The 27,443-nt window shown below is 51.4% G+C and overlaps 1 protein-coding gene across 1 annotated transcript in view; it reads right to left on the reverse strand.

Annotated features, from left to right (window-relative positions):
- Nucleotides 1-2,616: 2,616 nt before the first annotated feature.
- The window catches only part of LOC138520881 (guanylyl cyclase-activating protein 1), a 118,220-nt gene continuing 93,393 nt past the window's right edge, over nt 2,617-27,443 (reverse strand). The window contains exon 4 of the mRNA XM_069633294.1: nt 2,617-8,244. Coding sequence (XP_069489395.1) covers nt 8,072-8,244 — 173 coding nt within the window. The 3' untranslated portion in view covers nt 2,617-8,071. The remainder of the gene's footprint in view (nt 8,245-27,443) is intronic.

Raw genomic sequence — 27,443 nt, forward strand, 5'->3', positions numbered from 1 at the left:
ATTTATGGGGACAGAGGGAGTATCGAGTGGCCTCCCATTAAAACAAAGAAAACCCAAAGTAATCCACGATAAAGTGACCTCACGAAAGTTGTTTTCACCTTTGACTTAAGGGAGATAGTCAGCTTGCTCATTCTGAATACGGAAAACTGCTAATCTAGAATATTTAGGTCCTCAATGCCCCAAAATGGTCCAACATCAACATCTACGGTGATTCGTGCTCAATTTGTAGCAACTGCTGTTTTTATTAAGTCAAATTCCCACTAGAAGTTTACTCATATCTTCATAGGTAAGTGTCTTTTTCCAATCCTACCTGGATCACATCCGAGGCCCTGAACGGTGAATCCTGGCTGTGGAGGTCCGCCCACCTGCTCCTGCTTCCCCAGCTCCTCCTCCAGGGGCATTGAGGACCTACGTAGAAATGTGGATTAATCCATACATCTGAACCACCTTCGCCAAGTAAAAAGTGGAGGGATCATGGCTCACTCTACCAAAAGAAACAGGACATAGATGGGTTGCTGTCCTTTTCGTCCTGAAGAAGGTTGCCGCATTAAGGGACCATAATAGGGATCCAGACACAACCGAAACACGTGTAGACGTTTAAACTCTGTGGGATCAAAAATCCACAAAGATGGATTGATTGAGCAATAGATCTAAACCCGCCAAGGGATTACCATAGTGAAACAGCGGCATCTAGCCATAGAGGGTTAGAGAGAGATGAGATAGAGAGTATGAGTGTAATGGAGAATGAAAGTGAATGAATGGTAGCCGATTGAAAAAGTGAGCTTTGGTGTCTTACAACCAACCCTGGAATCAATACAGGATATTGGTAATGAATGTAAAAATGTATTTATATATGCATTTTAAAATGTGTTTGATATCATTAAATTGAATTCATTGAACCTATGATAAGAATTGTTGGTTGGTATTTATAAAAAAGACCATACAGAATAATTAGAGATCACCCCTCTATTCCACTGGTCCATTGTATATTGTTTCTCCAGGAAGTATAGGGGGCAAAGCACATCTCGTCCGGCCCCACGCAGAGAATTGGTGGCAGTAAATCACCTTTCATCCCCACAATCTGGAAAATGGAGTGGCAGGTCACTTTATGGTGGCAATAACATTGTTGCACTAAATATCGTATTCTTAAATGTCGCTTAGGAAAGAAACCATATCCTTGGCAGGGGTGGTGCACCGGTAGATGTTGGGTGTGAGGTAGCAAGTGACTTGGTGGAAATGGGGGGATACAGAGGAAGATGGTCTCCCCTACAAAAGAAGTAATGAAAAAAAAGCAAATATTATTTGAGCCTCGATAGTTAGGGCTAACAAATTGAATGCCACAAAAAACGTGACATGTTTTTGAAACTCGGAAGGGGGATAAATCACTTCTTCTCCTGCCACTCAGGAAAGTGAGGGGAATGAACCCCCAGCCCTCACTATTCCTCTTTTTCCTGTTCCCTTCCTGGTTTAGGCTTCAGGGCCTGGACAGCACTGCCAGAAAGGGAGGGTGAGGCAGGGCAGGAAGTGGTGGACGATAAAGATTACACTCCGGTCTAGGGCGCTAGGGACACATGATGGGAGAGCGGCTAGCCAGAAGCAGGACATGGCGTATACAGAGCAAGATACTAAGACATTGAGGGGTGGCTGGCGGAACTCTGCCATCCAAAGCTTTCTAGCTCAAAACAAAGCATTATGGACAGTGCTGGCAGAAGAAGCGTGAGGGCCCATTGCCTGCAGCTGGGAAACCCCGCCTGCATATGTTGACAACAAAACTGCATTGATCAGATGCGGTGTAAGGTTTTTAAATACAAAAGGGTAGCAGGGAAAATGTTAAGTACATTTTTGGAAAAAGGTTGAGTTTTGTATCTGTGGAGCATATATCGGATCCCAAAATCAGTGTATGAACTCTGCCTCCTGGGTAAAGGACTGGTCCAGGTAACTGTGTAGTGGTTCATAAAGCAAATTCCAATGGGTGATTTCCCAGTTTTTATCATCGAGGTTGCAGTAAAATGATACCCCACACAACTTCTTTCATCTCAAGCATACTCACTGACAGACACCAAAGAGCTGAAAGAAGGATAAAACATGTCTGTGATTGGCCCTGGTACAACATGTTGGGCTAATCCCCCAGATAAAATATAAGAGGGAGGTGGTGGGTGGCTGCATGTTATCATGGGAGAGGCTTGTTAGCCTGTGCATGGCAGAATAAAGAAAGACCACCAGAGAGATGCTGGAAGCCTAAATGACCATTTACAAAATATATTACCCTTTCTTTGTTAGGGTCACATGGGTCCTTCAAGGTGTGGATCCCACTTCATTTGAAACACATGGTCTTACCATATGACACGAGGGGTGCAAAGAAAAGTGAATGATGCCAGAATATAAAATCTGGCTATGCATTGTGATGGCATGTACAACCTTTTTCATAGACCAGTGGGCCCATTCATGTTTTTATTATATTTTTATTATTTTATACAAAATTGTTAACTGTACAGGCACCAACATTTAAAATACTGGTAGGTGTTAGTTGCTACTCAATACAAAAACAACTCACATGCTCCTGTGTGGCCTGTCAAATAAAGCAGGCTGGTAAAAAATAATGCCATGTACACTGGAAACAGCTCTGTTTTTTATTTATTTTTATTGGCAAACATATGGAAAAATCAGACATTCAAAGGCTGACAATGTGTCCGAGATTGTCCTGGAATCCATGTTGTGTCAAATAATTATTTAAACTCAGAAGTTCTATGCAGGCTGGGCACGTGACAGTGTCCGGCAGCAATACAGATCATATCGTAACTGATGGGGGGGGCAAGATGTCTGTTCTTGGAAACAGTCCCTTCTGTAGCCAATGCTATGTTCATTGTTGTCCAACTGGGGGAGTCACATGATCCTGCGGGGGGCGGAATTGAGGGCTTGGGGTGACGGTTGCGGTATTCAGTAACTTTCAGAAGGTCAGTAAGTCGGTTGTTATGTCATGTTATTGAGCATGTGTATAGTGCCTTTTACCATTGGTATGATCTCAAAGCGCTGTGGGTTGAACCCCCTCAGGAACCGTAGTCCAGGTCAATGGAGAAGGTAGGATGGGAAGTAGTGTGTGCATGCACTGGTATGTGTGCAGCTAGGCCCATTAGTCTTGAGTAGCTGAATTCTAGGGGAGGTGCTTGTATGTGAGATTATGTTTCCAGCTATGCCTTTTTTATAGTGGGGGATAGCTGCGTTCTAAAGATTGTTGAGGTGTGCATCGGTGTGTGTAATTACGTGTGTACCTTGGTCGATTTACTCTTGGTCGATAGCTGCATTCTATTGTTTATTGGTGCAAAGAAGACAGTCAGCATGTTGGTAGTTATGTGTGAGTACCAGTGCAGTTGGGAGAGGTCCCCTGTTCCTAATTACCTTTCTGTGCCTGCTGAATTAGCCTTTGCTTCCCATTATAGAGGTTTGGTGTTCTAATTCTCCAGGAACCACTGGGTCTAGTGTCGACTCAATTCTGAATCGCCAACCGAGGCTGTACCTCTCTCTGGCTTAACAATATGATCAAAGTTGAGTTTGGTCATTTCCCATACTTGCTGTCCCAGGCTATTATCTTCCCTATACTTTGGAGTGTTGAGTGTTAAGCTCTAGGCATGGTAGGGGCGGCAGAGCGTAGTGGCCATTCTAGTGGTGCCAGTCCTGGTGCTTTATTGGGCCAGGTGATTGCAAATCTACAGTCCGCCCTCTCTGCGTCTACCTGAGAGGGCCGGTGCTTGTTGGTTAATACCTTCTAAATAGGCAGTTACATTCTGTTTTGTGCTGTCGGAATTCCGAGTGCTTCCTAGATACGCGGTTTGGTTCTCAATCAACCTGAAATGTCCAGCATCAAAAACCAGGTTGTGCTATTAGTGCTGTGCCTGTCTGGCATTTTAGGTGCAGCGGTTGGCTGTGTATTCCAGGTGTAGTGTACGCTTTGAGTTGTAGCGACAGCTCATCGTTGTCACTTAGAAGCGCTGTCCTCGCCAGAGTTGTTGCCTGATTTAACAGAGTAGTATATTGCCAGTGAAACAAAGCCAGCCCAGTCACAGTGTTAGAATATAATTGCTAATAGGTCCAGGGTTCTGAGTCTGGGGTATTCGTTTACAGCTGATGGTTGAGCGTTCCCGTCTAGTTTATGGTTTAAGTTGTGACAACCGCATCATTGTCCCTTACGAGAACTGAAACCGGCCGAAGACTTAACATGATCTGAGAGTGTAGTGCATACACGGTAGAAGACAAAAGACCCACCCATTCATAGCGCTAGAGCATAAGTGCTGCTAGGTCCCGGGTTTGGAGTCCCGGGCTTTCATTGACAGACAAATAAAGGGTAAACACAGTCATCACGTTAGTGCATAGGTGCGACTGGGCATTCATTGCTGAAAGATGGAAGGAGCCCACACGATCATAGCGTTAAACACAAATGTTACCGGTAACTGGGTTCCATGTCCCGGTCATTCTTACCCGTCCGTGAAAGTGTATTATAGACCATTTCTTAGCCACAGGGGTTGGTCTGGGGGCATGGTTCTTTGGAGGGGCAAAGGCCAAAACGGTCCTTTGCACCATTAAGGGGAAAAGCCAGGTTTGGAGTGCCTTCTGGAATGCCATGAAGTCTTGGGTGTGTCGCATGAGGGGTGGGGGGGCGTGAGTTCCAGATTGTTGGTGTCAAGGTTGAGTAGGCAGACCCTCCGATCCTGGCTGATTTTGAGGCGGAGACCCCTAGGAGGAGTGCAGTGCTTGACCTTAGAATGCGGGTTGTGAGGTACGGCACAATCTTTTCTTGTATTTGGGGCCGGCTTTGTGCACAGCCCAGTGAGTAATGCACAGGATTTTGAAAGTGGCTCATCGCCCAATCAGGAGCCAGTGTAATGTGTGGAGAGCAGGTGTGATGAGATCCCTTCATCCCAGTGCAAGAAGAGGCCTGGCTGCAGAGTTCTGGACTCTTTGGAGTTTGTTTATTTGGTGGGCCGGTGCACCCAGGTAAAGGGAGTTTGCATAGTCAAGTCTGGAAATGACAATGGACATAATTGCAGCCAGTCTATTCGGGCAGGTGAGGTAGGGGAAGATGCGCTTCAAAAGACTGAGGTGGACGTGGCAGGATTTGGAGGCATTGTTAATGGGGTGCGACAGAGTTAGGTCCGAGCCCATCGTGCAGCCAAGGTTTTTGACAGAGGTCAAAGTGGAGTGTTGGCGGGGGTGGTGGTGGAGGCAATAGAGGGTGGCCAGGGAGACGGCTGTGGGGATAAAAGCTGTTTTATTGCACACCATGATCTCCATTTTCCCCGAGTTAAGAAGGAGATGGTTACTCATCATGGCAAAGAACTGTGGACTTGAGTGTTCCAAAGAAAGGCCCCTGGAGTGGGAGGACCTATGTTTGGAAGTAGTCAGTAAGCCAGTTTTGATGGACCTAGTCTGCTGGTTCTGGCTGAGGAGGTTATTTTTTAACTAGGAGTGTTGTTCTTTTTCTGATACTTTGGCCAAAGTTTTAAATATGCAGGTACTTGAACTGGACACAGAATTTGATGGGGGCTGATGAAGATGGCAGCTAGTGCGCAGAGAGTGTGAAGAGCATGTTTACGGTTATTTCAATTTAAGGTATTTTGACCTATGAACCAATAATTCAACTTGCAGTCATTGCAACGTTAAGAGCTAATATGTTGGTGGACATCAATGGGTGGAATAAAGGTAATTAGATGGCAGCCGCTTGGCACCTTCAGCACCACTGATTTATTAGAAAGACAAAGACATATCTGTGTATTTGGAGACCATAAGCTCACGGGTCCTGAGTGGGGCCCTAGGTTTGACTGAATCGTGCGGGAAAGCTTAGGAGTAGAGCTTTAGAGTGAGGCAGGCGAGTACACCAATGCCATTCATTTACAAAGAAAGGAATTGACCAAGAACTAGTTGGCCTTTTTCTGTGGGACTTTAAGCAGGATGTTAGCCAAAAGTGTCAGAGGGGTCCAGGAGGATGTGTACTGCTGCTTCACCTGGGTCACAGATGTTGACCACCATATCTAGTACCACCATTGACTCCGTCCCGGTGCTGTGGAAGGGGGTTGAGGGGATCAAGAGACACATGGAAATGAGAAAGCTGAGTTTGAGTTACTGTTCTACAGCTTCTTCAAGGTTTTTGCATGGGAAAGTTAGATCAGACGATCATTGTTGAGTTCCTTAAGCAATATTTTGAAAGGAGTGAGATTATGAGAGCTACTTGGCGCTGGAATAGGAGTGTACTCATGCCGAGAAAGAGTTGGCCAGGATGACACCAATTGTCGGCCGCGGGGAATGATAAGGATGACGTTGTGGTCAGCGTAGATGGAGAACGCATTGAGAGCACAAAAAACGATTTCCATAGGGTGACTAAGATTGATGGCAGAGCCTTCAAAGGTCTCTCAATAAAATATCACAGGGGGGTAAGAGGGGCTGCACCAATAAAAGACATGAAGGACTTCACATTCCGCCCAAACAAGACATTACAAGCACAGGGCTGCGGTAAATAAACTGCTGTAAAATGATGGTAACTGTTACCGCTGCATTACTACACCACCGTACTATAGGTTGGGTGGTAAGGTGGAAGAAAAAGCTCCAGCAAAATGCTGGCAGTAATTCAGCCACCTTACTGCCACAAATTGGCAAAATCCCCAGAATTACTGCTGGCGGAATTATTGCCAGCAGTAATTCTGCCACAATCCTCATGGAGTCCTATGGACTCCATGAATGGGGACTAACACCGCCACTTGTGATCTGTTGATAATTCCGCCCGACCAAGAGGCGGTAATGGTAGATCCGTTTGCCGGTATTCCGGCATTTGTACCACTGGAATACCGCCAAACCTCTAATGTGGCCCACATGTTTATAACATCAGGGCTACCCCACAGAGATCAATGAATTGCCTTGAGATGACAGAAACTGGGGGCCGCTCTGTTGCTAAAACAGATAGGTTGCAATGCTGCAAACCCCACTTCCATCCACCGCCCTCCCCCCGCCACCGGCACATTATGCAGCCTTCCTACCTTCAAGGGTATGTTTACAACTGAAGCTACAATGAACACAAGATTGACATATCTTAGGTGATAGCACGGCCAACCCATTTAGAGACGTCTCATGCTTAAACGTCTGCTTAACATTAGAACACGTTCTTGGGCAAAGTGCTACTTAATCACTTCTACTCACAACCCTACTTCCTGACCACAGAGCAACGGGCAGTAGTATTGTCTAATCTATATAGTACAGAGTCTGAAACCAATGGCCCTCCAGATGTTACGGGCTATGACTCCGATGAACCTGCAGCATTGACTATGCTAAAGAAAATAGAAGATATCGTCCAAAACATCTGGAGAACCAAAGCTTGCAGACGCATGGTAGGGCTCATGGGGTTAGTGTGTCTACTGATCTGAGGACAGCGAAAGTATCATTCAAATGTCAAGTTGGTTCTTGGTTAGTAATAGCCTCCCGCTGTGAATATCAGTACAACCCCGACTATGTGAAGGATCTGAAATAGTTCTATATACATTTACTCTTTGGATTAATTCAAACATCTAAGGAATTCTTATAAAAGGTTATCTTGACATCTTATGCATGATAATCATGCTTCTTAAAGTGCCGGGAAACAAAATAGATCATAACCACATTTCAGTTGGCTCCTATTTTCTGTGCTTTGCTAGGTACATCTTCCTATATTTTGTTGTTTAAAATCAGCTTTTGACAAAGTCCAGAGGCACAAAGACATCTCTTGCTACGTTGATGATACTGGTGATCATAAAAAAAGAGCTATGGATCCAGGACGACAATTCCTTGATTTAATCAATTACTTTCTTGTCCCTATTTCCAGTTGATTTTCTCCACCTTATGAGGTGGCATCAGTGAGGGCGCGCCTCACCAGTACACCTCAATGGGAAGCAATTTCCTTCCATTTGTCGAGGATCAGAAGCCTAGCTCTTGCTTGCTAAGAGAGTATCCTAACATAGATTGATGTTACGACACAACAATTTGGCTGATCCACCGTTTTCTCTCCATTGTTATTGAAGAATTCAAAATGGACAAGTATTGGTTACGCATGTTCTTAGCTTCCCTCTGATTGGTCATCACTGGGTGCGCTCTGTATTTCGTCGAGTCGCTTTCCATCGTTCTGGATCATCAGGATGATATGCTTAAGATCCAGGCTCCGCGTCAGAATGTCGAGAAGCATCTCATCTTTCTGAACTCCGTCCATGAACTCTTCGAGAGACAGTTCACCTAAAATAGACCAGAGGAAGAGTTTAAAAAATGCCTCCGTCAGTTACTTCAATTAGTACTGTGTGGAGTTCAGGGGCGACAGCCTTTTGAAATCTGTGCCCCAAAAAGCGGAGGTAGTGCTGGGAGAAAGGATCAAAGTCAGCAAAAATGTACTCAGTTATCAATCTCTCTGATGTATCCAGGCAAACTGTGGCTATGATTCTGATGCTTGTACTAGGGGAGATACTGAAATGGCCCAGTACTACGCCCACAGTTTTGGAAGATGGTGAGAAAGAGAGAAAACTAGAGAGAAAAGAGGGGGAGAGAAGAGATGGATGGAGAGAGAGAGAGCGAGAGAGAGAGAGAGAAAAAGAGAGGAGGACAGAGCAAGAGAATAGAGGGAAAGAGAGTGGGAGGTATAAGAGAGAAAGAGAGAGGGAGGGAGAGAGAGAGAATAGAAGAGAGAGAGAGAAGAGGGGGAGGGAGAGAGGATAGAAGAGATAGAGAAAAGAGAGGGGGAGAGAGAGAAGAGAGATAGAGAAAAGGAGAGAGAGGAAGAGAGAGAGGAAGAGAGAAAGAGAGAGTGAGAGAAGAGAGGGAAAGAGAGAAAATGGAGGGAGAGGGGGAGAGGGAGAAGAGAGATAGAGAGAGGGAGAGAGAGAGGAAGAGAGAGAGGAAGAGAGAAAGAGAGAGTGAGAGAAGAGAGGGAGAGAGAGAGTATATATAGAGAGAGAGAAAGAGAGAGAGAGATAAGAGAGAGAGAAGAGAGGGAGGAGTGAGAGAGGGGGGAGAGATGGAGAGAGAGAGGGAGCGAGAGAGGGAGAAAGAGAGTGGAGAAGCGAGAGAGATCAAGAGAGAAAGAGAGAGCGAGAGAATAGAGGGAGAACCAGAAGAGAGAGAGAGAGAGAGGTAGAGAGAGAAAGAGTGAGAAGAGAGAGACCAAGAGAAAGAGAGGGATAGAGAGCGTATATATATATATATATATATATATATATTCAGTGAAAAAACTTTGTTAAAGGGACGTTATGGTAAAGTTGCGCTACTAAAAACCTATGAAATTCAGTGAAAAAACTTTGTCAAAGGAACGTTATGGTTCCAAGTAAAACCGAAAAACCCTTGACATTTGTGATGTCATCTTTGATGTCCTGGGTGTTAGTCTTAGCAGTGCACGGTGGTGGCGTGAGTTATGGTTGCTTAGCTCACCATAACTAGCGAATTTCAAGGGTTTTTCGGTTTTACTTGGAACCATAACGTTCCTTTGACAAAGTTTTTTCACTGAATTTCATAGGTTTTTAGTAGCGCAACTTTACCATAACGTCCCTTTAACAAAGTTTTTTCACTGAATTTCATAGGTTTTTAGTAGCGCAACTTTACCATAACATCCCTTTAACAACGTTTTTTCATTGAATTTCATAGGTTTTTATTAGTGAAACTTAACCATAACGTCCCTGTAACATTTTTTTTTAACTAAATTTTAAAGGTTTTTATTAGTACAACGTGACCATAACATCCTTTTCAATAGATGAAGACCACTAACATCTTATGTCCTCAAAGTGGGAATGCCGGGTGGTAAAAAAAACAAAAGGATTTTCCTTCCTACGCCGGGACGCCTGTGGCGTCTCGGCGTAGGAAGGAAAATCTTTTACCAAGATAGCCACCATGGAAAGGGAAGGCGGGGTGTATAAAGAACACAACGGCGCATGAGCGGGGTTGGGGGGGCACAGGGGAGACACATGGGCATGAGCGGGGGGTGAGAGGGAACAGGGTACAAACGGGGCATGAGCAGGGGGTGAGGGGGAAAAGGAAGGAAACACAGGGCATGAGCGGTGGTGGGGGGAACACGAGAGAGACACGGGGCATGAGCAGCGGGTGGGGAGGAACATGAGGGAGACACGGGGTATGAGCAGGGGGTGGGGGGAACACGAGGGAGACACGGGGCATGAGCAGGGGGTGGGGGGCAACAGGAGAGACAGGGGGCATGAGCAGGGGGTGGGGTCAACAGGAAAGAGACACGGGGCATGAGCGGGGGGTGGGGAGAACAGGAGACAGACACAGGGCATGAGCGCGGGATGGGGGGAACAGGAGACAGATACAGGGCATGAGTGGGGGTGGGGAGAACAGGAGACAGACACGGGGAATGAGCGGGGGGCAACAGGAGACAGACACAGGGCATGAGTGGGGGGTGTGGGGGGCAACAGGAGAGAGACACGGGGCATGAGCGTGGAGTGGGGGAATGCAGGAGACAGACACGGGGCATGGGTGGGGGCAACAGGAGACAGACACGGGGCATGAGCCGGGGGTGGGGGGAACAGAAGACAGACACGGGGCATGAGCGGGGCAGTCGGGGCAACAGGAAAGAGACACGGGGCATGAGCGTGAGGTGGGGGGCACAGGAGACAGACACGGGGCATGAGCGGGGGGTGGGGGCAACAGGAGAGAGACACGGGACATGAGTGGGTGGGGGGAACAGGAGACAGACACGGGGCATGAGTGGGGGGCCAACAGGAGACAGACACGGGGCATGAGTGGGGGTAGGGGGGTACAGGAGACAGACACGGGGCGTGAGCGGGGGGTGGGGGGCAACAGGAGAGAGCCACGGGGCATGAGCGGGGGGTGGGGGGAACAGGAAACAGACACGCGGCATGAGCGGGGTTTGGGGGAACAACAGAGACAGACACGGGGCATGAGCAGGGGGTGGGGGGCAACAGGAGACAGACACGGGGCATGAGCGTGGGGTGGGGGGCAACAGGAGACAGACACGGGGCATGAACGGGGGGTGGTGGGGCAACAGGAGACAGACACGGGGCATGAGCGGGGGTGGGGGGAACAGGAGACAGACACGGAGCATGAGCGGGGGGTGGGGAGAACAGGAGACAGACACGGGGCATGAGCGGGGGGTGGGGGGCAACAGGAGACAGACACAGGGCATGAGCGGGGGTGGGAGGAACAGGAGACAGACACGGGGCATGAGCGGGGGGTGGGAGGAACAGGAGACAGACACGGGGCATGAGCGGGGTGTGGGGAGAACAGGAGACAGACACGGGGCATGAGCGAGGGGGTGGGGAGCAACAGGAGACAGAGACGGGGCATGAGCGGGGGTGTGGGGGGCAACAGGAGAGAGACACGGGCATGAGCGCGGAGTGGGGGGGTACAGGAGACAGACACGGGGCATGGGTGGGAGCAAGAGGAGATAGACATGGGGCATGAGCGGGGGTGGGGGGAACAGGAGACAGACATGGGGCATGAGCGGGGGGTGGGGGGTACAGAAGACAGACACGGGGCATGAGCGGGGTAGTGGGGGGCAACAGGAGAGAGACATGGGGCATGAGCAGGGGGTGGGGGGTACAGGAGAGAGACACGGGGCATGAGTGGGGGGACAACAGGAGACAGACACGGGGCATGAGCGGGGCGTGGGGGGTACAGGAGACAGACACGGGGCATGAGTGGGGGTAGGGGGGTACAGGAGACAGACACGGGGCATGAGCGGGGAGTGGGGGGCAACAGGAGAGAGACACGGGGCATGAGCGGGGGGTGGGGGGAACAGGAAACAGACACGGGGCATGAGCAGGGGTGGGGGAACAACAGAGACAGGCACGGGGCATGAGCAGGGGGTGGGGGGCAACAGGAGACAGACACGGGGCATGAGCGGGGGGTGGGGGGCAACAGAAGACAGACACGGGGCATGAGCGGGGGAGTCGGGGGCAACAGGAAAGAGACACGGGGCATGAGCGTGGGGTGGGGGGCACAGGAGACAGACACGGGGCATGAGCGGGGGGTGGGGGGCAACAGGAGAGAGACACGGGACATGAGTGGGTGGGGGGAACAGGAGACAGACACGGGGCATGAGTGGGGGGGCAACAGGAGACAGACACGGGGCATGAGCGGGGGTGGGGGGTACAGGAGACAGACACGGGGCATGAGTGGGGGTAGGGGGTACAAGAGACAGACACGGGGCATGAGCGGGGGGTGGGGGGCAACAGGTGAGAGACACGGGGCATGAGCGGGGGGTGGGGGGAACAGGAAACAGACACGGGGCATGAGCGGGGGTGGGGGAACAACAGAGACAGACACGGGGCATGAGCAGGGGGTGGGGGGCAACAGGAGACAGACACGGGGCATGAGCGTGGGGTGGGGGGCAACAGGAGACAGACACGGGGCATGAACAGGGGGTAGGGGGGCAACAGGAGACAAACACGGGGCATGAGCGGGGGGTGGGGGGCAACAGGAGACAGACACAGGGCATGAGCGGGGGTGGGAGGAACAGGAGACAGACACGGGGCATGAGCGGGGGGTGGGAGGAACAGGAGACAGACACGGGGCATGAGCGGGGTGTGGGGAGAACAGGAGACAGACACGGGGCATGAGCGAGGGGGTGGGGGGCAACAGGAGAGAGACACGGGCATGAGCGCGGAGTGGGGGGGTACAGGAGACAGACACGGGGCATGGGCGGGGGGTGGGGGGAACAGGAGACAGACATGGGGCATGAGCGGGGGGTGGGGGGTACAGAAGACAGACACGGGGCATGGGCGGGGTAGTGGGGGGCAACAGGAGAGAGACATGGGGCATGAGCGGGGGTGGGGGGGTACAGGAGACAGACACGGGGCATGAGCAGGGGGTGGGAGGCAACAGAAGAGAGACACAGGGCATGAGCAGGGGGGTGGGGGGGTACAGGAGACAGACACGGGGCATGAGCGGGGGGTGGGGGGCAACAGGAGAGAGACACTGGACATGAGCGGGTGGGGGGAACAGGAGACAGACACGGGGCATGAGCAGGGGGGCAACAGGAGACAGACATGGGGCATGAGCAGGGGGGGTGGGGGGGTACAGGAGACAGACACGAGCATGAGCGGGGGGTGGAGGGGTACAGGAGACAGACACGGGGCATGAGCAGGGGGTGGGGGGCAACAGGAGAGACACGGGGCATGAGCGGGGGGTGGGGGAACAAAAGAGACAGACACGGGGCATGAGCGGGGGGTGGGGGGCAACAGGAGAGAGACACGGGGCATGAGCGGGGGGTGGGGGGCAACAGGAGAGAGACACGGGGCATGAGCGGGGGCAACAGGCGACAGACACGGGGCATGAGCGGGGGGTGAGGGCAACAGGAGACAGACACGGGGCATGAGCAGGGGGTGGGGGGAACAGGAGACAGACACGGAGCATGAGCGGGGGGTGGGGAGAACAGGAGACAGACACGGGGCATGAGAGGGGGTGGGTGGCAACAGGAGACAGACACAGGGCATGAGCGGGGGGTAGGGGGCAACAGGAGAGAGACACGGGACATGAGCGGGTGGGGGGAACCAAAGACAGACACGGGGCATGAGCGGGGGGGCAACAGGAGACAGACACAGGGCATGAGCGGGCGGTGGGGGGTACAGGAGACAGACACGGGGCATGAGCGGGGGGTGGGGGGAACAACAGAGACAGACACAGGGCATGAGCGGGGGGTAGGGGGCAACAGGAGAGAGACACGGGACATGAGCGGGTGGGGGGAACCAAAGACAGACACGGGGCATGAGCGGGGGGCAGCAGGAGACAGACACGGGGCATGAGCGGGGGGTGAGGGGCAACAGGAGACAGACACAGGGCATGAGCGGGGGGTGGGGGGCAACAGGAGACAGACACGGGGCATGAGCGGGGGTGGGGGGCAACAGGAGACAGACACGGGGCATGAGCGGGGGGTGAGGGGCAACAGGAAACAGACACGGGGTATGAGCGGGGGGTGGGGGGAACAGGAGACAGACACGGGGCATGAGCGAGGGGTGGGGGGAACAGGAGACAGACACGGGGCATGAGCAGGGGGTGGGGGAGAACAACAGACACGGGCATGAGCGGGGGGTGGGGAGAACAGACACGGGGCATGAGCAGGGCGGTGGGGGCAACAGGAGACAGACACGGGGCATGAGCGGGGGGTGGGAGGAACAGGAAAAAGACACAGGGCATGATCAGGAGGTGGGGAGAACAGGAGACAAACACAGGGCATGAGCGGGGGGGCGGGGGGCAACAAGAGAGAGACACGGGGCATGCGCGTGTGGGGGGAACAGGAGACAGACACGGGGCATGAGCGGGTGGGGGAACAGAAGACAGACACGGGGCATGAGCGGGAGGGGTGGGGGGCAACAGGAGATAGACACGGGGCATGAGCGGGGGTGGGGGGAACAGGACACAGCCATGGGGCATGAGCGGGGTGTGGAGGGAACAGGAGGCAGACACGGGGCATGAGCGGGGGGAACAGGAGACAGACACGGGGCATGAGCGGGGGGAACAGAAGACAGACACGGGGCATGAGCGGGGGGTGGGGGAAGGGGAGAGAGACACACGGGGCGTGAGCGGGGGTGGGCGGGAGGGAGAAAGACACAAGGGGCAAGAGCGGGGGTGGGCGGGAGGGAGAAAGACACAAGGGGCAAGAGCGGGGGTGGGCGGGAGGGAGAAAGACACAAGGGGCAAGAGCGGGGGTGGGCGGGAGGGAGAAAGACACGCGGAAAGAGCGGGGGTAGGAGGGAGGGGGAAAGACACGGGGCAAGAGCGGGGGTGGGAGGGAGGGGGAAAGAGACACGGGGCAAGAGCGGGGGTGGGCGGGAGTGGGAAAGAGACACGGGGCAAGAGCGGGGGTGGGCGGGAGGGGGAAAGAGACACGGGGCAAGAGCGGGGGTGGGCGGGAGGGGGAAAGAGACACGGGGCAAGAGCGGGGGTGGGCGGGAGGGGGAAAGAGACACGGGGCAAGATCGGGGGTGGGCAGGAGGGGGAAAGAGACACGGGGCAAGAGCGGGGGTGGGCGGGAGGGGGAAAGAGACACGGGGCAAGAGCGGGGGTGGGCGGGAGGGGGAAAGAGACACGGGGCAAGAGTGGGGGTGGGCGGGAGGGGGAAAGAGACACGGGCCAAGATCGGGGGTGGGCAGGAGGGGGAAAGAGACACGGGCCAAGATCGGGGGTGGGCGGGAGGGTGAAAGAGACACGGGCCAAGATCGGGGGTGGGCGGGAGGGGGAAAGAGACACGGGGCAAGAGCGGGGGTGGGAGGGAGGGGGAAAGACACGGGGCAAGAGGGCGGGTGGGAGTGCGGGGACAAGAGCGGGGGTGGGAGGGAGGCGGAAAGACACGGGGGAAGAGCGGGGGTGGGCGGGAGGGTGATAGACACGCGGGGCAAGAGCGGGGGTGGGCGGGAGGGAGAAAGACACGGGGCAAGAGCGGGGGTGGGCTGGAGGTGGAAAGAGACACGGGGCAAGAGCGGGTGTGGGCGGGAGGGGGAAAGAGACACGGGGCAAGAGCGGGGGTGGGCGGGAGGGGGAAAGAGACACGGGGCAAGAGCGGGGGTGGGCGGGAGGGGGCAAGAGCGGGGGTGGGCGGGAGGGGCCAAGAGCGGGGGTGGGCGGGAGGGTGCAAGACACACGGGGCAAAAGCAGGGGTGGGCAAGAGCGGGGGTGGGCGGGAGGGGGAAAGACACACGGGGCAAGAGCGGGGGTGGGCGGGAGGGGGAAAGACACACAGGGCAAGAGCGGGGGTGGGCAGGAGGGGGAAAGACACACGGGGCATGAGCGGGTGGTGGGCGGGAAGGGGAGAGACACACGGGGCATGAGCGGGGGGGTGGGCAGGAGGGTGAGAGACACACGGGGCATGAGAGGGCGGGGAGGGAGAGAGACACACGGGGCATGAGTGGGGGGTGGGGGGAAGGAGAGAGAGACACATGGGGCATGATCGGGGGGTGGGCGGGAGGGGGAGAGACACACGGGGCATGAGCGGGGGCGGCGGGTGGGGAGAGACACACGTACATGAGCGGGGGGTGGGTGGCGGGTGGGGAGAGACACACGGACATGAGCGGGGGGTGGTAGAGACACACGGGGGTGGGAGAGACACGCGGGGCAAGAGCGGGGGGTGGGCGGTTGGGAGAGACGAGCGGGCCACGAGCGGGGCATGAGCGGGAGGGAGAAAGACACACAGCGTTCGTGTGCAGGCGGCAGATCCCGCTCCTCGGCCCTCCGATGGCCACCGTGTGCCGATGGCGTGAGCGGGGGGCTGGAGGAAAAGGGAAGACACTTAGCATGAGTGGGGGGGGTGGGAGGAACAGGAGACAGACACGGGCATGAGCGGGGGTGGGGGACTTACTGTGCAGGCGGGATACCAAGCCTCTCATGCGAGGAACAAAGATGGCGGGCGTCTCTGAAGCCAGACGCACTGCACGCTTCCACGCATCCAATGAGAGAGCACGTCAGATGTCCGCGGACATCACACAAGCTGCTTGCCCAATCACCGTCCTGTCCGCGGAGCGAACAGGGAAGTGTGTACACAGATATCACTAATTTTTTTCACTTACATTTTTGTCCTTTTTTTAAAAACTACTGGACGGATTTACACCAAATAAAGCAAAGCACGCTTTCGGGACCAAGCCGCCGCTCCTGCCGCTGATTTGGTGTAAATCTGTCCAGCGGTTTGGGCTGTAGGCGTGAGCAAAGTTTTTTCCCATTATGTCTATGGGAAAAAAAAGTTTTGGGACCCCCCCTATAACTTTGCCCCCCCTGGACGAATCCTCACCAAACTTTGCAAGAAAATCCAGAGTGACCCAACTACCTTTTTTGCAAAGTTTGGTGAGGATCCGTCCAGGGAGAGCGAAGTTATAAGCCACCCAAAAAGTGCTCTTCTTATGGAAACAGCAATTTAACCATAACTACATGGCCACTACCGTGGCCATGTAATATATATATAGAGAGAGAGAGAGAGAGAGAGAAGAGAGGGAGAGAGAGGGAGAAGATACGAGAGAGAGGGAGTGAGAGAGAAAGAGAAGGGAAGAGAGAGAGAGAGCGATACCAAGAGAGAAAGAGAGAGTGAGAGAATAGCGGGAGAACGAGAAGGGAGAGAGCGAGAGAAGAGAGGTAGAGAGAGAGAAAGAGAGGAGGAGAGAGCAAGACCAAAAGAGAAAGAGAGAGCAAGAGAATAGAGGGAAAGAGAGAGATAAGAGAGAACAGAAGAGAGAGAGAGGGGGGGGGAGAAGAGAAGAGAGGAGAGGGAGGGAGAGAGAATAGAGGAGAGAGAGAAGAGAGGGGGAGAGGGAGAGGTTCAAACATGATTGGTGAAACTAAATGTTAAAGGGTGATGATATCAAGTTTTTAATATAAAGTGAATTTTATTTATTGTTATAACATATCGTAATGACATTGATCAAGCTCTTACAGGGTCAAGGTATTTGTTGATTAGTACAACCTTTACCAGTAAGGGTTAATGGCAGAACTATAGCTATACGTTTCTCTATATGTGCCTGGTACACTAGCAAACATGTCTAGGCGCTATACATTTTGATAACATTCCTTTTGAGGACCAGGTGGAGTCGGCGCCTTAGGGATTAGAGCACTTTTAGTCCATACTCAATGCAGCGCCACTCCGAGTGTGCCTTAATGTATGCAATGGTTCATTTCGGAAGAGGGGACAGAGTTCAGCAGTGTCGGCCATATACTTTACCTATAAACGTCACCTCTGTTTATTTAAAAGGGAAAGGTTGGAGATTTGCTCTAAGAGCTGAGTTCTAAGTAACCAGTGCATTTTTGTTTTTGCTAAACCACTTCTTTGTATGTCTAAAAAGATAGTGCTACCCCTCAAATGCAGAGAGGGGACTTCTTCCATTTGCTAAAGGTCCCGTAGATTTTTTTATCTTTTTACACCATGTAGTGGGAAAAGTAAAGAGCAACAGAAAGAGAAACCAGCCTCACACTTCACTTTTCCACCACGTTTGTGGAAAAGAGCAGAACCACCTAGGAATATTACTATTATTATTAGGGTAATTATTGAGCGTGGGCCTAGCTCCTGGAAGCAGCTGAGCGCTTTACAATCATAGGGGAAGGACACAGAGAGGGAAGCAGAGAAAAGGAGAGCAGGGAGCTAACAGGGGAGGGCAGGCAATAGACAGCAAGGGATCTAGAAGCAACCAGTCAGGGAGACAGTGGGGAGTAGATCGCCGAGTCTCAGGTAGGGTGGGGAGTGCAGAGTGTGTGGACCTAGGCGTTAAGGAGGGGCCATTCCTTGAAGAGGAAGGTCTTGAGCTCCATCCTGAGCTGGAGAAGCGATGGGGCGAGTCTGATGTTGACGGGGAGGAGGTGCCAGAGTCTTGGAGTGTAGACAGAGAAGGCCTGTCTCCTGGTGCTTTCCTTCCTGCACCGTCGGAGTTGAAGTCTGCACATTTCCTTAATTCTGGTGGAAATCCACGAGCAATGCTTCCACGATTGTCATGGATTTCCATGGAATATGCAGCTTTTACAAGGTGGTGATTCCAGGTGGCTACAGCAGGAACATACATATGTCTGATAATGCAGCCTCGTGTGTCACATGGAGCGGGAATGGCGGGCAGACATGTTAAGCCCGTGTCCCTGCTCTCCCTGCTCCACCTGACAAACTGACCAAATCACTGAGTGCTGTAGAAATGGCAGTAAAACTGTATCGCGACTTTTAACATTAGTTTTTGCTGATCCACAGGTCTGCTTGTTCCTCTAGATTTCATCTTTTCTGTGTATTTTCAATGAGAAGCAGAGGAGTTAAATGTAATTCCCTCTTTACTGTTTGCACACCTTGAAGCAAGTGTGTTTGGACTGCATGTGTGAAATTATCTACATATCTTTTGGTGTCCCTATTTATTTGATGTGTTTGCATAATAGAAAGCGGCTGTTGACTTGTGCCTTCCTAGACCCACTCCGCATGTTAGGAGCTATAGAACCCTTTGTGCAAAGCCTGGCCTTCATGTACTGTAGTTGGGGAGTAGGCGGGGCTCTCATCATTTGGAGAGTATGGTGCATCAATAATTTAGGCTTTGTGTAAATGAGTTTAATTGTCTTAACAGAATATCAACACGCCTTTCCTTTTTGGAATCTTCTGGAGTTTAAAATATTCCACGTCTATGCCAAAGTGGTCGATGTGACGCCCCGTCCCTCCCGTAAAAACCTCCTTGGTAATAAGGAAGACACAAATCTGCTTGATGGGGAGGAAACCCCCATAGTACCCCCCGTTTCACTTTCCTAAACGCTTCCCTTCCATATGATGTTTTATATTATAATTGTTTAAACCCTTTAGCCTGTTCCCCTTTGCTTCATATCTTTTATAGGTAGAAATTGTTGAGTCCACTTTATTTCCACCGAATTTCTTAGATGCTATTTTTGCTGCCAAGAAGCGACCAACAGCAACAATTAGCTCAGCGATCTCTAGGTAAACGGCATGGATGCCTCATTATATCCCGTTTAGGTACCCTGAGGAGCCAGGTCATTGTCCTATATTTACAATTATTAAAACAATGCTATCCTGGCCTCGCTGACCTCCTTTCTCACTAACCAACCCTCTTAGGTCCAACTGGGGTCTTTCCTCTCTTCTATCTCTCTCGCTACTTGTGGTGTTCCCCAGGGGTCTAACCTTTCTCCCTGGTTTTTCAACCAATACTTGGCACCTCTTGCCCACTGCATCGCTGATTTCTGATCCAACTTTCAGTGTTATGCAGATGTCATCCAGCTCTCTTTCAGGCTCCCCTTGGCCGTCTCTTCTCCTTCTTTCATTGCAGGTTTTCTGGCTGCAATTCAGGAGTGGTGCACCACCAATTATCTCTGTCTTAATGGGTGTAAGACTGAGATCCTCCTCATCGGAACACCAGCTCCCTCCTTTTCTCTCTCTCTCTCTCTCTCTCTGCCCGCTCGCTGTGGGCCCTCTTCCTGCTCCTACCTGTGAGGCTAAGAACCTTGGGGTCATCTTTGACTTCACCCTTTCCTTCTTTCCTCACATCTCTGACATCTCTAAGAAGTCAAACTATAAGCTGCACCTCCTCAGAGGTATTCTTCCTTTCCTCACGTTTCCCCAGAAGCCCACTGTCTCCAGTGCTCTGGTTTTATCTAGGTTAGACTACTTCAACAGCATCTTTCTAAATCTTCCTGCCTCTAGTCTCCGACCTCTTCAACTTATCCAGAACAGGACTGCATGACTTGCCCTTGGTCTCAAGCCCAGGGATTGTATCTCTCCAGCTCTGAAATCTTTTCATTGGCTCCCAGTGCCAGCAAGGATCAAGTTCAAGACCCACTGCATTGTCCATAAGGCTTTCTGGGGCCTTGGACCGCACTGCCTCCAACTCTCTCTTCCTAAACATCTCCCTTCTCGAGCTCTCTGCTCATCCACCTCCAACTCTCTGAGGGTCAGTCCCTTTTCCAAGCAGAGAGTTGGGAGCAGATCTCTATCTTTGCCGGGGGCCTCCCTCTGGAACAGCCTAACGCCTCTCTCAAACTTGAGCAGAACCACCTCAGGTTCCAGAGGCAATGCAAGACCTTCCTCTTCGCTTCCGCTTTCTCACTTCGTCTCCCCTGCTGAGGTCCCGACTGCTTCACGCACTGGTCACCTGGCTACCCTCTGAACGTGGGCCCAGACTCCTGTATGTCCAGTTGCACCTCACACTGCCTCCTGGCTCCCCCAGCTCTTGTGGTCTGTATCTGCAACCCTACAGTCCCTTCTCTCTGCACTTATGAGCCATCCGCTGGCTGCACTTTTTTGAGTTACCTGCACTGAGCCACCCGCTGGCTGTACTTTTTGAGTTACCTGCACTTCTCCCTCCCCCACGCCCCTCTGCACCTCTCTCTTTCCACTTCCATGCACTTGCGCGATCTGAATGACACAGGGCCTAGTGAGATCATCACAGCGGAGTGTGGCTGCAAGTGCGCAGTCTTTGGCAGTCACTCTTCACTCTCTACTGTTCCTGGGAGGTGCTACCACTGCTGTGGTTCTACAAGACCCACTCCATACCGCGGAGCGGGCCGCGGACTGTGGCTCCGAGTGTGCAGTCTTTGGCAGTCTGTGCATGGCTGCAATGGCGCCAACGCCGGATACCGGGCATAACCAGGTCTCTGAGCATGACCCCAGGGAAGTGGAGGAGGGCCGTCTGCTCAGAAGCGCGTGCCCACGAAACACCACAAAAACTAATTTTAACCGCGGGGTGCAAAGCAGGCCCCCGTTAGGTCTGCTTCTGACTCATAAACAACACAAAATGCCAGCTACACCACCATCACACGTTCGCCTCAGGCGTGCGGACATAAACGAACAATCTGCGGTGGAAAGTGCCACAAGGCAAAACAGCCCAAGGCAAATAAGTTCGGCAGAACTTGAGGGAACTCATCAGGACATAACTGTTTCCTCGCCGCTGACACAAACGCTGGAATCTTCAGTCTGTCCGCCCGCGTCCTCACCACTGCAGTCTCCCCCTCAACAGCTCCATTAAAAGTCCTGGGAACGGGTGCCCTGGCCCCGCACTCGCCTCTACAGGTGTCACCTTCAGAGCCATATGTGCCTGCCTCCCAAACTGGATTGACCTCAGCGTCACCTTCAGAGCCATATGTGCCTGCCTCCCAACCTGGACTGGTCTCAGTGTTCGCTCCGAAAAAGGGCCCAGAGCTCCCAAATCCTCCTATTGAGCCTCTCGACCCTGTTAAGGCGGTTTCTCTGGAAAACCCTGCAGCAGCAAATCCACCAAGCCTGTGGACCAACAAGAAGGGGCCAACAAACTCAAATCAGCCGAAAACTACTGGGGCCCTGGCACCTTCAACTATGGCTGGGCCCCTGACTACTCAGCACACGGCTCTCCGAGCACAAAGGGTGGTCGGTGGCCCAACAGGACTGTCGCCCAATATTTCAATCCAAGAACAACGCCGCCATTTGACTTCCAATGGCCAGATGGTCTGCCCAAGGCAAGAAGGGGCGCAACTTGTTCCTCTACCAAAAGTACGCCCTCTAGATCGGATCAGTTGCGGTCCTGTAGATCCACCTATTACACCTGTAGTGAGACGTCTCCTAAATGAAAGCTTGGCTTCAACCCCAGCCCCCAAACAGCGTCCCCAGCTACCGGGCTCCCCAATTGACTCCTCAGGACAAAATAAAAGGGATCTTCTATCAATAATGTCAGCAGTTACAATTGCCCTAAATCCCTTTACCAAATTGTACGAAAGCATCAATGAAAACTTAAAGGACCATACTTCGATCCAAGCCACCATGCTTGCAAAACTAACCTTTTTGGAAGGCTACATCACAGCTCTAGATGGCCAACTAAAATCCCTTAAGTCGAACGTGGATCGCGGGCATACTATTGTCGCTCCCTGCTTTGTAGCATGCCCAACGGAGGCCGCAGCCGGAATATCAAACCTGCCTCTACAACCGCGACTCTCACCCTCCAGCAGTGCTACTCATCAGTCGGAGGGATCTGTACCTCGGAATTCATCCAACCATGAGGTCATTGTCATAACGGATGACTCCCAACAGGCTTGTCAGCCTCGAAATTCATCTGCGAGGCCAGAGGCCTGTTCCTATCCTCTCTTTTCAACTGCAAGATCAGAAAAACTGGACCAAGGAGGAAAATCACTAAATCAAAAAACATCGCCAGTTAAGCTATTCGCTTCATGCGTTGTTAAAAGAGCCACGAAAGCCGGAAATTCAACTCATACTGTGGCCGTGCCAACAGGAAAGCAAAAAGGAAGTGCTGCCTCACCACGTTCTACAGAAGACTTCATGGCTGAAAAAGACCTGATGGAAATTTCCCAACACTTCGATGATCCCCAACCCGCATTACTGGCTAAGGGGGGGATAGCTCCACAGGGGCCGACCCACCAGGCTACACTGGGTGTATCGGGCAGTCTGCCGGAGCCCTTAATCATTGAAGATTCAAGCGAAACGGACACAGGGTACAAATTCATCACTTTGGAGGACCGCAGGAACAATCTTCTTTGACGGTGTACACGCCCCCCTCACAGCCCTTCAGGTGCTAGAGTGGTGTTGTTTGCACCTTCGAGACCTAGGGACTCGCCGGGTCGAAACAATCCGGCCTCTAGTGTCAAGTTGGGCCACTACGCCTTCGGGGGGCATCAGACAGAACGTTCCATAAAGAAAGGAGGGAGTTATCCCTCAGCACCCACATCAAAAGACCAAAGGGGGGCGCGCTCGTCGATCCACTACTCCTCAAGAACAGATTCTTACCGCAAGGAAATCAATTCTTTGAGTGAGCCGCCAAACAAGTTGGAACAACACATAGACAACGAGGACAACATAATCCTAAACAGAAGAGGTATACTTTCATTATTCAGCCTGATCCCAAATCTTCGTGAAATAAAATCCTCTGACCTAAAGATAGTGGACCCTTATCACTCGCATGACAGAGCCAAAGCGAACATCCACACTGCTTCCAAAAGTGTGAAAAAGGAAATAGTGCAAGCAAAAGAGGATTTGGCCACTCTAGGATACATCATCAAAACCCAATGCCTAAATTCACATCCAAAGGACTCGGGTCACTTTGAGAAAAATCCGGCCCACCAGGATAAAATCATTGGAAATGAGAAGGGACGAGAGCGTAAAAGAATTCCGGGTCAAATCCAAACTGGGGTTAACTCTAATCCAAATCCTCAAGAAACACTCTCGACCACCTTTCGGGACAACTCAAGCCCGCTCAAGCTGACTAAAACCTTTGATTGCCAGAAAGCAAGGTCTCGTAGGATCAAGTTTAAATCGCCCGAAGGGGACTCGACACAGCACCGAACGCAGAGAAACAGGTCAAGCCTGAGAGCATCAAAACAAGCCGCTCCCTCCAACCTAAAACCAAGAGACAAACTACAGGGGTTGTGGGCTTGGCTTCCGAAGGTGTTGTCACAAACGAACAAATAGCAACCCGCAGGTCAACTGGAAGGGCTTCTGGATTGTCCGACGGTCGACCACCATCCTACTTCTCTCCATTTCTGTTCATGGAACACCCGCGGCCATCTACACCTTACAACGAGGGGCGACGCGAACCTAGCATCATTTGACAGCATTTGCTTACAAGACACCTGGTTGGTACAAACACCCGCCATGGATGGTTATGACATCACCTTGGCCCCAGCCAACAAAGGGTTATTGGGTCGCCCAACCTCGGGCCTCCTCACGGCATATCGGCAGGGAATTGGCCTAAAACACAAGGCCACACTTCTTGCTAACCTCTCGATCTTGGCAGTACTACTCGATTGGGTTGAAAACTCCCATTCCAGATCTTCGCAAATCGCGATTGTTAATACATACTGGGACCCAGCAGCGATAAACCAACAGTCCGACTTAACGATGATGGGAAACCTGGTTGATGAAATCCAAGCTACGTACCAGGTCCTTGCCATTATAATCTGCGGGGACTTAAATGTTAAATGTCGCGACTGCCTTGCAAAGCCGGACAAATCTTCGTACTTGACCCCAGCGGGGAAAAGAGGGCACCTCTGGTCGTCCTTAATGTCCTCAAGAAATCTGGAAAATTTGAATTTTGTCTTTCCGAACGCCCATCGTCTGCCAACTTGGGAACAAGGCCCCCTCAATGCCACCATTGATTACATATACACATCCAGGCAACTCTTGGGCAAGGTGAAAGCCTTTGAAGTACGCAAAACAACAGCCAGCGATCATAACCAGCTTGCGATGTCATTGGTCAACCATTTTACACAATCCGTGCCGTACGTCCTGGCAGTGGAATCAAACCATTGTGGAAACAGATTGAATTTGACAGCGCGAGCAGTCACAACCCTGTGGGCCAAATATGTTTGTGAGGGGAGCATCAAGAGAAAAGAAAACCTCGACTACGTTCCTTTATTGGTACAATACCGGGCAAAACCTAAACAGTTGTCTTCTTTGTCCATTCAACCCAGACATTCCTATGATGCTACTCTTGTAGCTAAAAGACGAGAGCTCCGCAGGCTGAGGCGACAGCTGGGAAATCTTCCTCAAAACAAAGATGAATTAAGGCTGGCAATAGTAACCTACAAAAACTGGGTAAGACACCATCGCCAACAACTCTACCAGCAGGATGCGGAATGCATGCTAAAGGCCATCTGTGGAAACAAAGCAAAGGAGTTTTGGTCACTGTTAAAATTATCGGCCCCTTCACTTAACAACTCAACTATCAACGCCATGGCCGAGCAAAAATGGATTTCTCATTTCTCCTCAGTCTTCCAAGCTCCGGAAACAACAGCTCCTGAAACAGAGGCCTCACCAGGAAACAATCTGTTGGTGTCGGAATGGCTAAAACTAGACGATCAAGCCGAAATCGGAGACCACATTAAAAAACTGAAGATCTCTAGAGCAGCGGGCCCCGACGGCATCTCCAACATAGACTTGAAAACAAATCCAGCAGAATGGGCATTGATGATCGCGTCGATTTTCACAAAATGCGTGGCGCAGAACGCCCTGCCGTTTTCGTGGACTAAATCCATCATTGTCCCGATCTACAAGAAGGGTGACATCACAGACCCCCTAAACTACCGCCCTATTGCACTCTTGGACTGTATTGGCAAAGTTTATGGGAGTCTGCTCCTGAAACGATGTCAAGCTTGGGCAGAGTCGGCCCCGTGCAATGACAAGTTCCAAACAGGCTTTAAAAAGAAGATGGGTACGGCGGCTAATATCCTAACCATCAGCACCCTAAAAAGTAAGGTCTGGGAAGGTAAACCTCGAATTTTCGTTGCTTTCATCGACCTTTCCCAGGCCTTCGATCTAGTGGACAGGAAACGGCTATTGCAAAAACTAGAAGGGTGGAGCTGCCCTCAGGAGATTCTGCAACCAATTAAAGCCCTACACTCGGACACCACCCTCAGTGTTCAACTGTCACAAAGGGGGGAAATTCTGACTGGACGGGGGATAAAACAAGGCTGCCCCTTGGCTCCAGCGCTGTTCCTGGCCTACTACAGGGCATCAGAAGACCTGGCACGTACTTTTCCACCACTAATCGCAAATGTCAAAATAAGCCATCTACTATATGCCAACGACCTAATCTTACTGGATCAGACACAGATCGGCCTCCAGAGGCAGCTTTCAAATCTCCTCACCTACATGGAGAAAAACAACTTAAGAATAAACAAAGAGAAAACTAAAATCTTGATACTCGCAGCTGGTCATAAAAAAAATCAATGACAAATTCACATGGCGTCTTGAGGAAAACGAGATCGAGAGGGTTACCGAATATAAATATCTGGGTGTTTCGATTGACAGCTCGAAACTTGAGACCTCCATGCAGGCATCCCTCCAAAACAAAACCAAGAAGCTGGCCTCCCAAGGGAAAGCAATCGATACAAAATTTGGGAAATTTTCTTGCATTCCAGTGCTAGAATTTTACAGGAAAAAAGTTGTGCCGTCCATCACCTATGGTGCTGAAGCCATGCCATTGATCCCAGCTAAAACTTGGCAGAACCTAGAAAGCCTGTTTTGGAAGACGGTCTTTTGCCTTCCAAAATCTACATCTATCGCTGCAATTCGTCGTGAGTTAAGCCTCCTGTCATTAAAGGCAACGGTAAATATCAATGCACTCAGGCTATACAGGAAATGTATAATGGACGACAGCGATCATATTTATGGTCTTCTCAATAAAGAACTCTACTCCGGCAAGGTGAAGATGTTGACAGCCTGGAAAGACTTCAACAGGGCCCAACTTGAGTCGGTTGAGTGCTCGGAAATTGATCTCATCACTAACCCCACAAGAGCATGCCAGAAGCTGAAAGATCTAGACTGGATTCAAACTCAAGAATCAGCATCTAAGAACAAACTTCTCCTTCACCTCCCTGCATCATTCAGCAAACTCAATGAGCTGATGAAATGTCTGCAAAAATGTCCCATTAGGGGGGCCCGAAATGCGCTCCTAAGGATTAGATTGAACCTGCTAGAGACCAATGAAATCCAGAAGATCAGAGGACTAGCGGATTCAAGCACTTGCCGCCTGTGCGCAAATAAGACTGAATCAATTAGACACCTGCTGATGGCCTGTCCGAAAACGGCAACCCTGAGAGCTGCTCACTTTAAACATCTAATCGGGGACGACAGAGGGTGGGATGAAGAAACATGGTGGCCAAGACTGATTGGTGGAGATCGTACATCGTGGCTCCTAGCAACCACAAAAATCTTGGAACATACCATGAAAATGTTAACATCTTGAGGAGCCCACCCTGAGTAGTCGCAGTGACTTTGTTCTTCTTTTCTTTCTGCAACTTGTCTTTTGTAAAGTTCGTTTTTGAACATACACAAATAAAAAAATAAAAAAAAAAAAACATTGTTTTGTCCTCCCTCTGTTTCCCCCTCCTTGTCTTGTCGCGCCTAGAAACACTTGTGTGCAAGCGCGTTATAAATGCCATTTCATATCATATATCAGAGTTATGTTATGTTAAAGGTTCTTATGCCGCGCACTGCTGCGTGGTCTCTTGGCCCTCTGGCGGATCTGTAAATCAAGCAGGGAGGT

Source organism: Ambystoma mexicanum, chromosome 13 (genome assembly GCF_040938575.1).
Source record: "Ambystoma mexicanum isolate Mex_15411 chromosome 13, UKY_AmexF1_1, whole genome shotgun sequence".
NCBI classification, from domain to species: Eukaryota; Metazoa; Chordata; class Amphibia; order Caudata; family Ambystomatidae; genus Ambystoma; species Ambystoma mexicanum.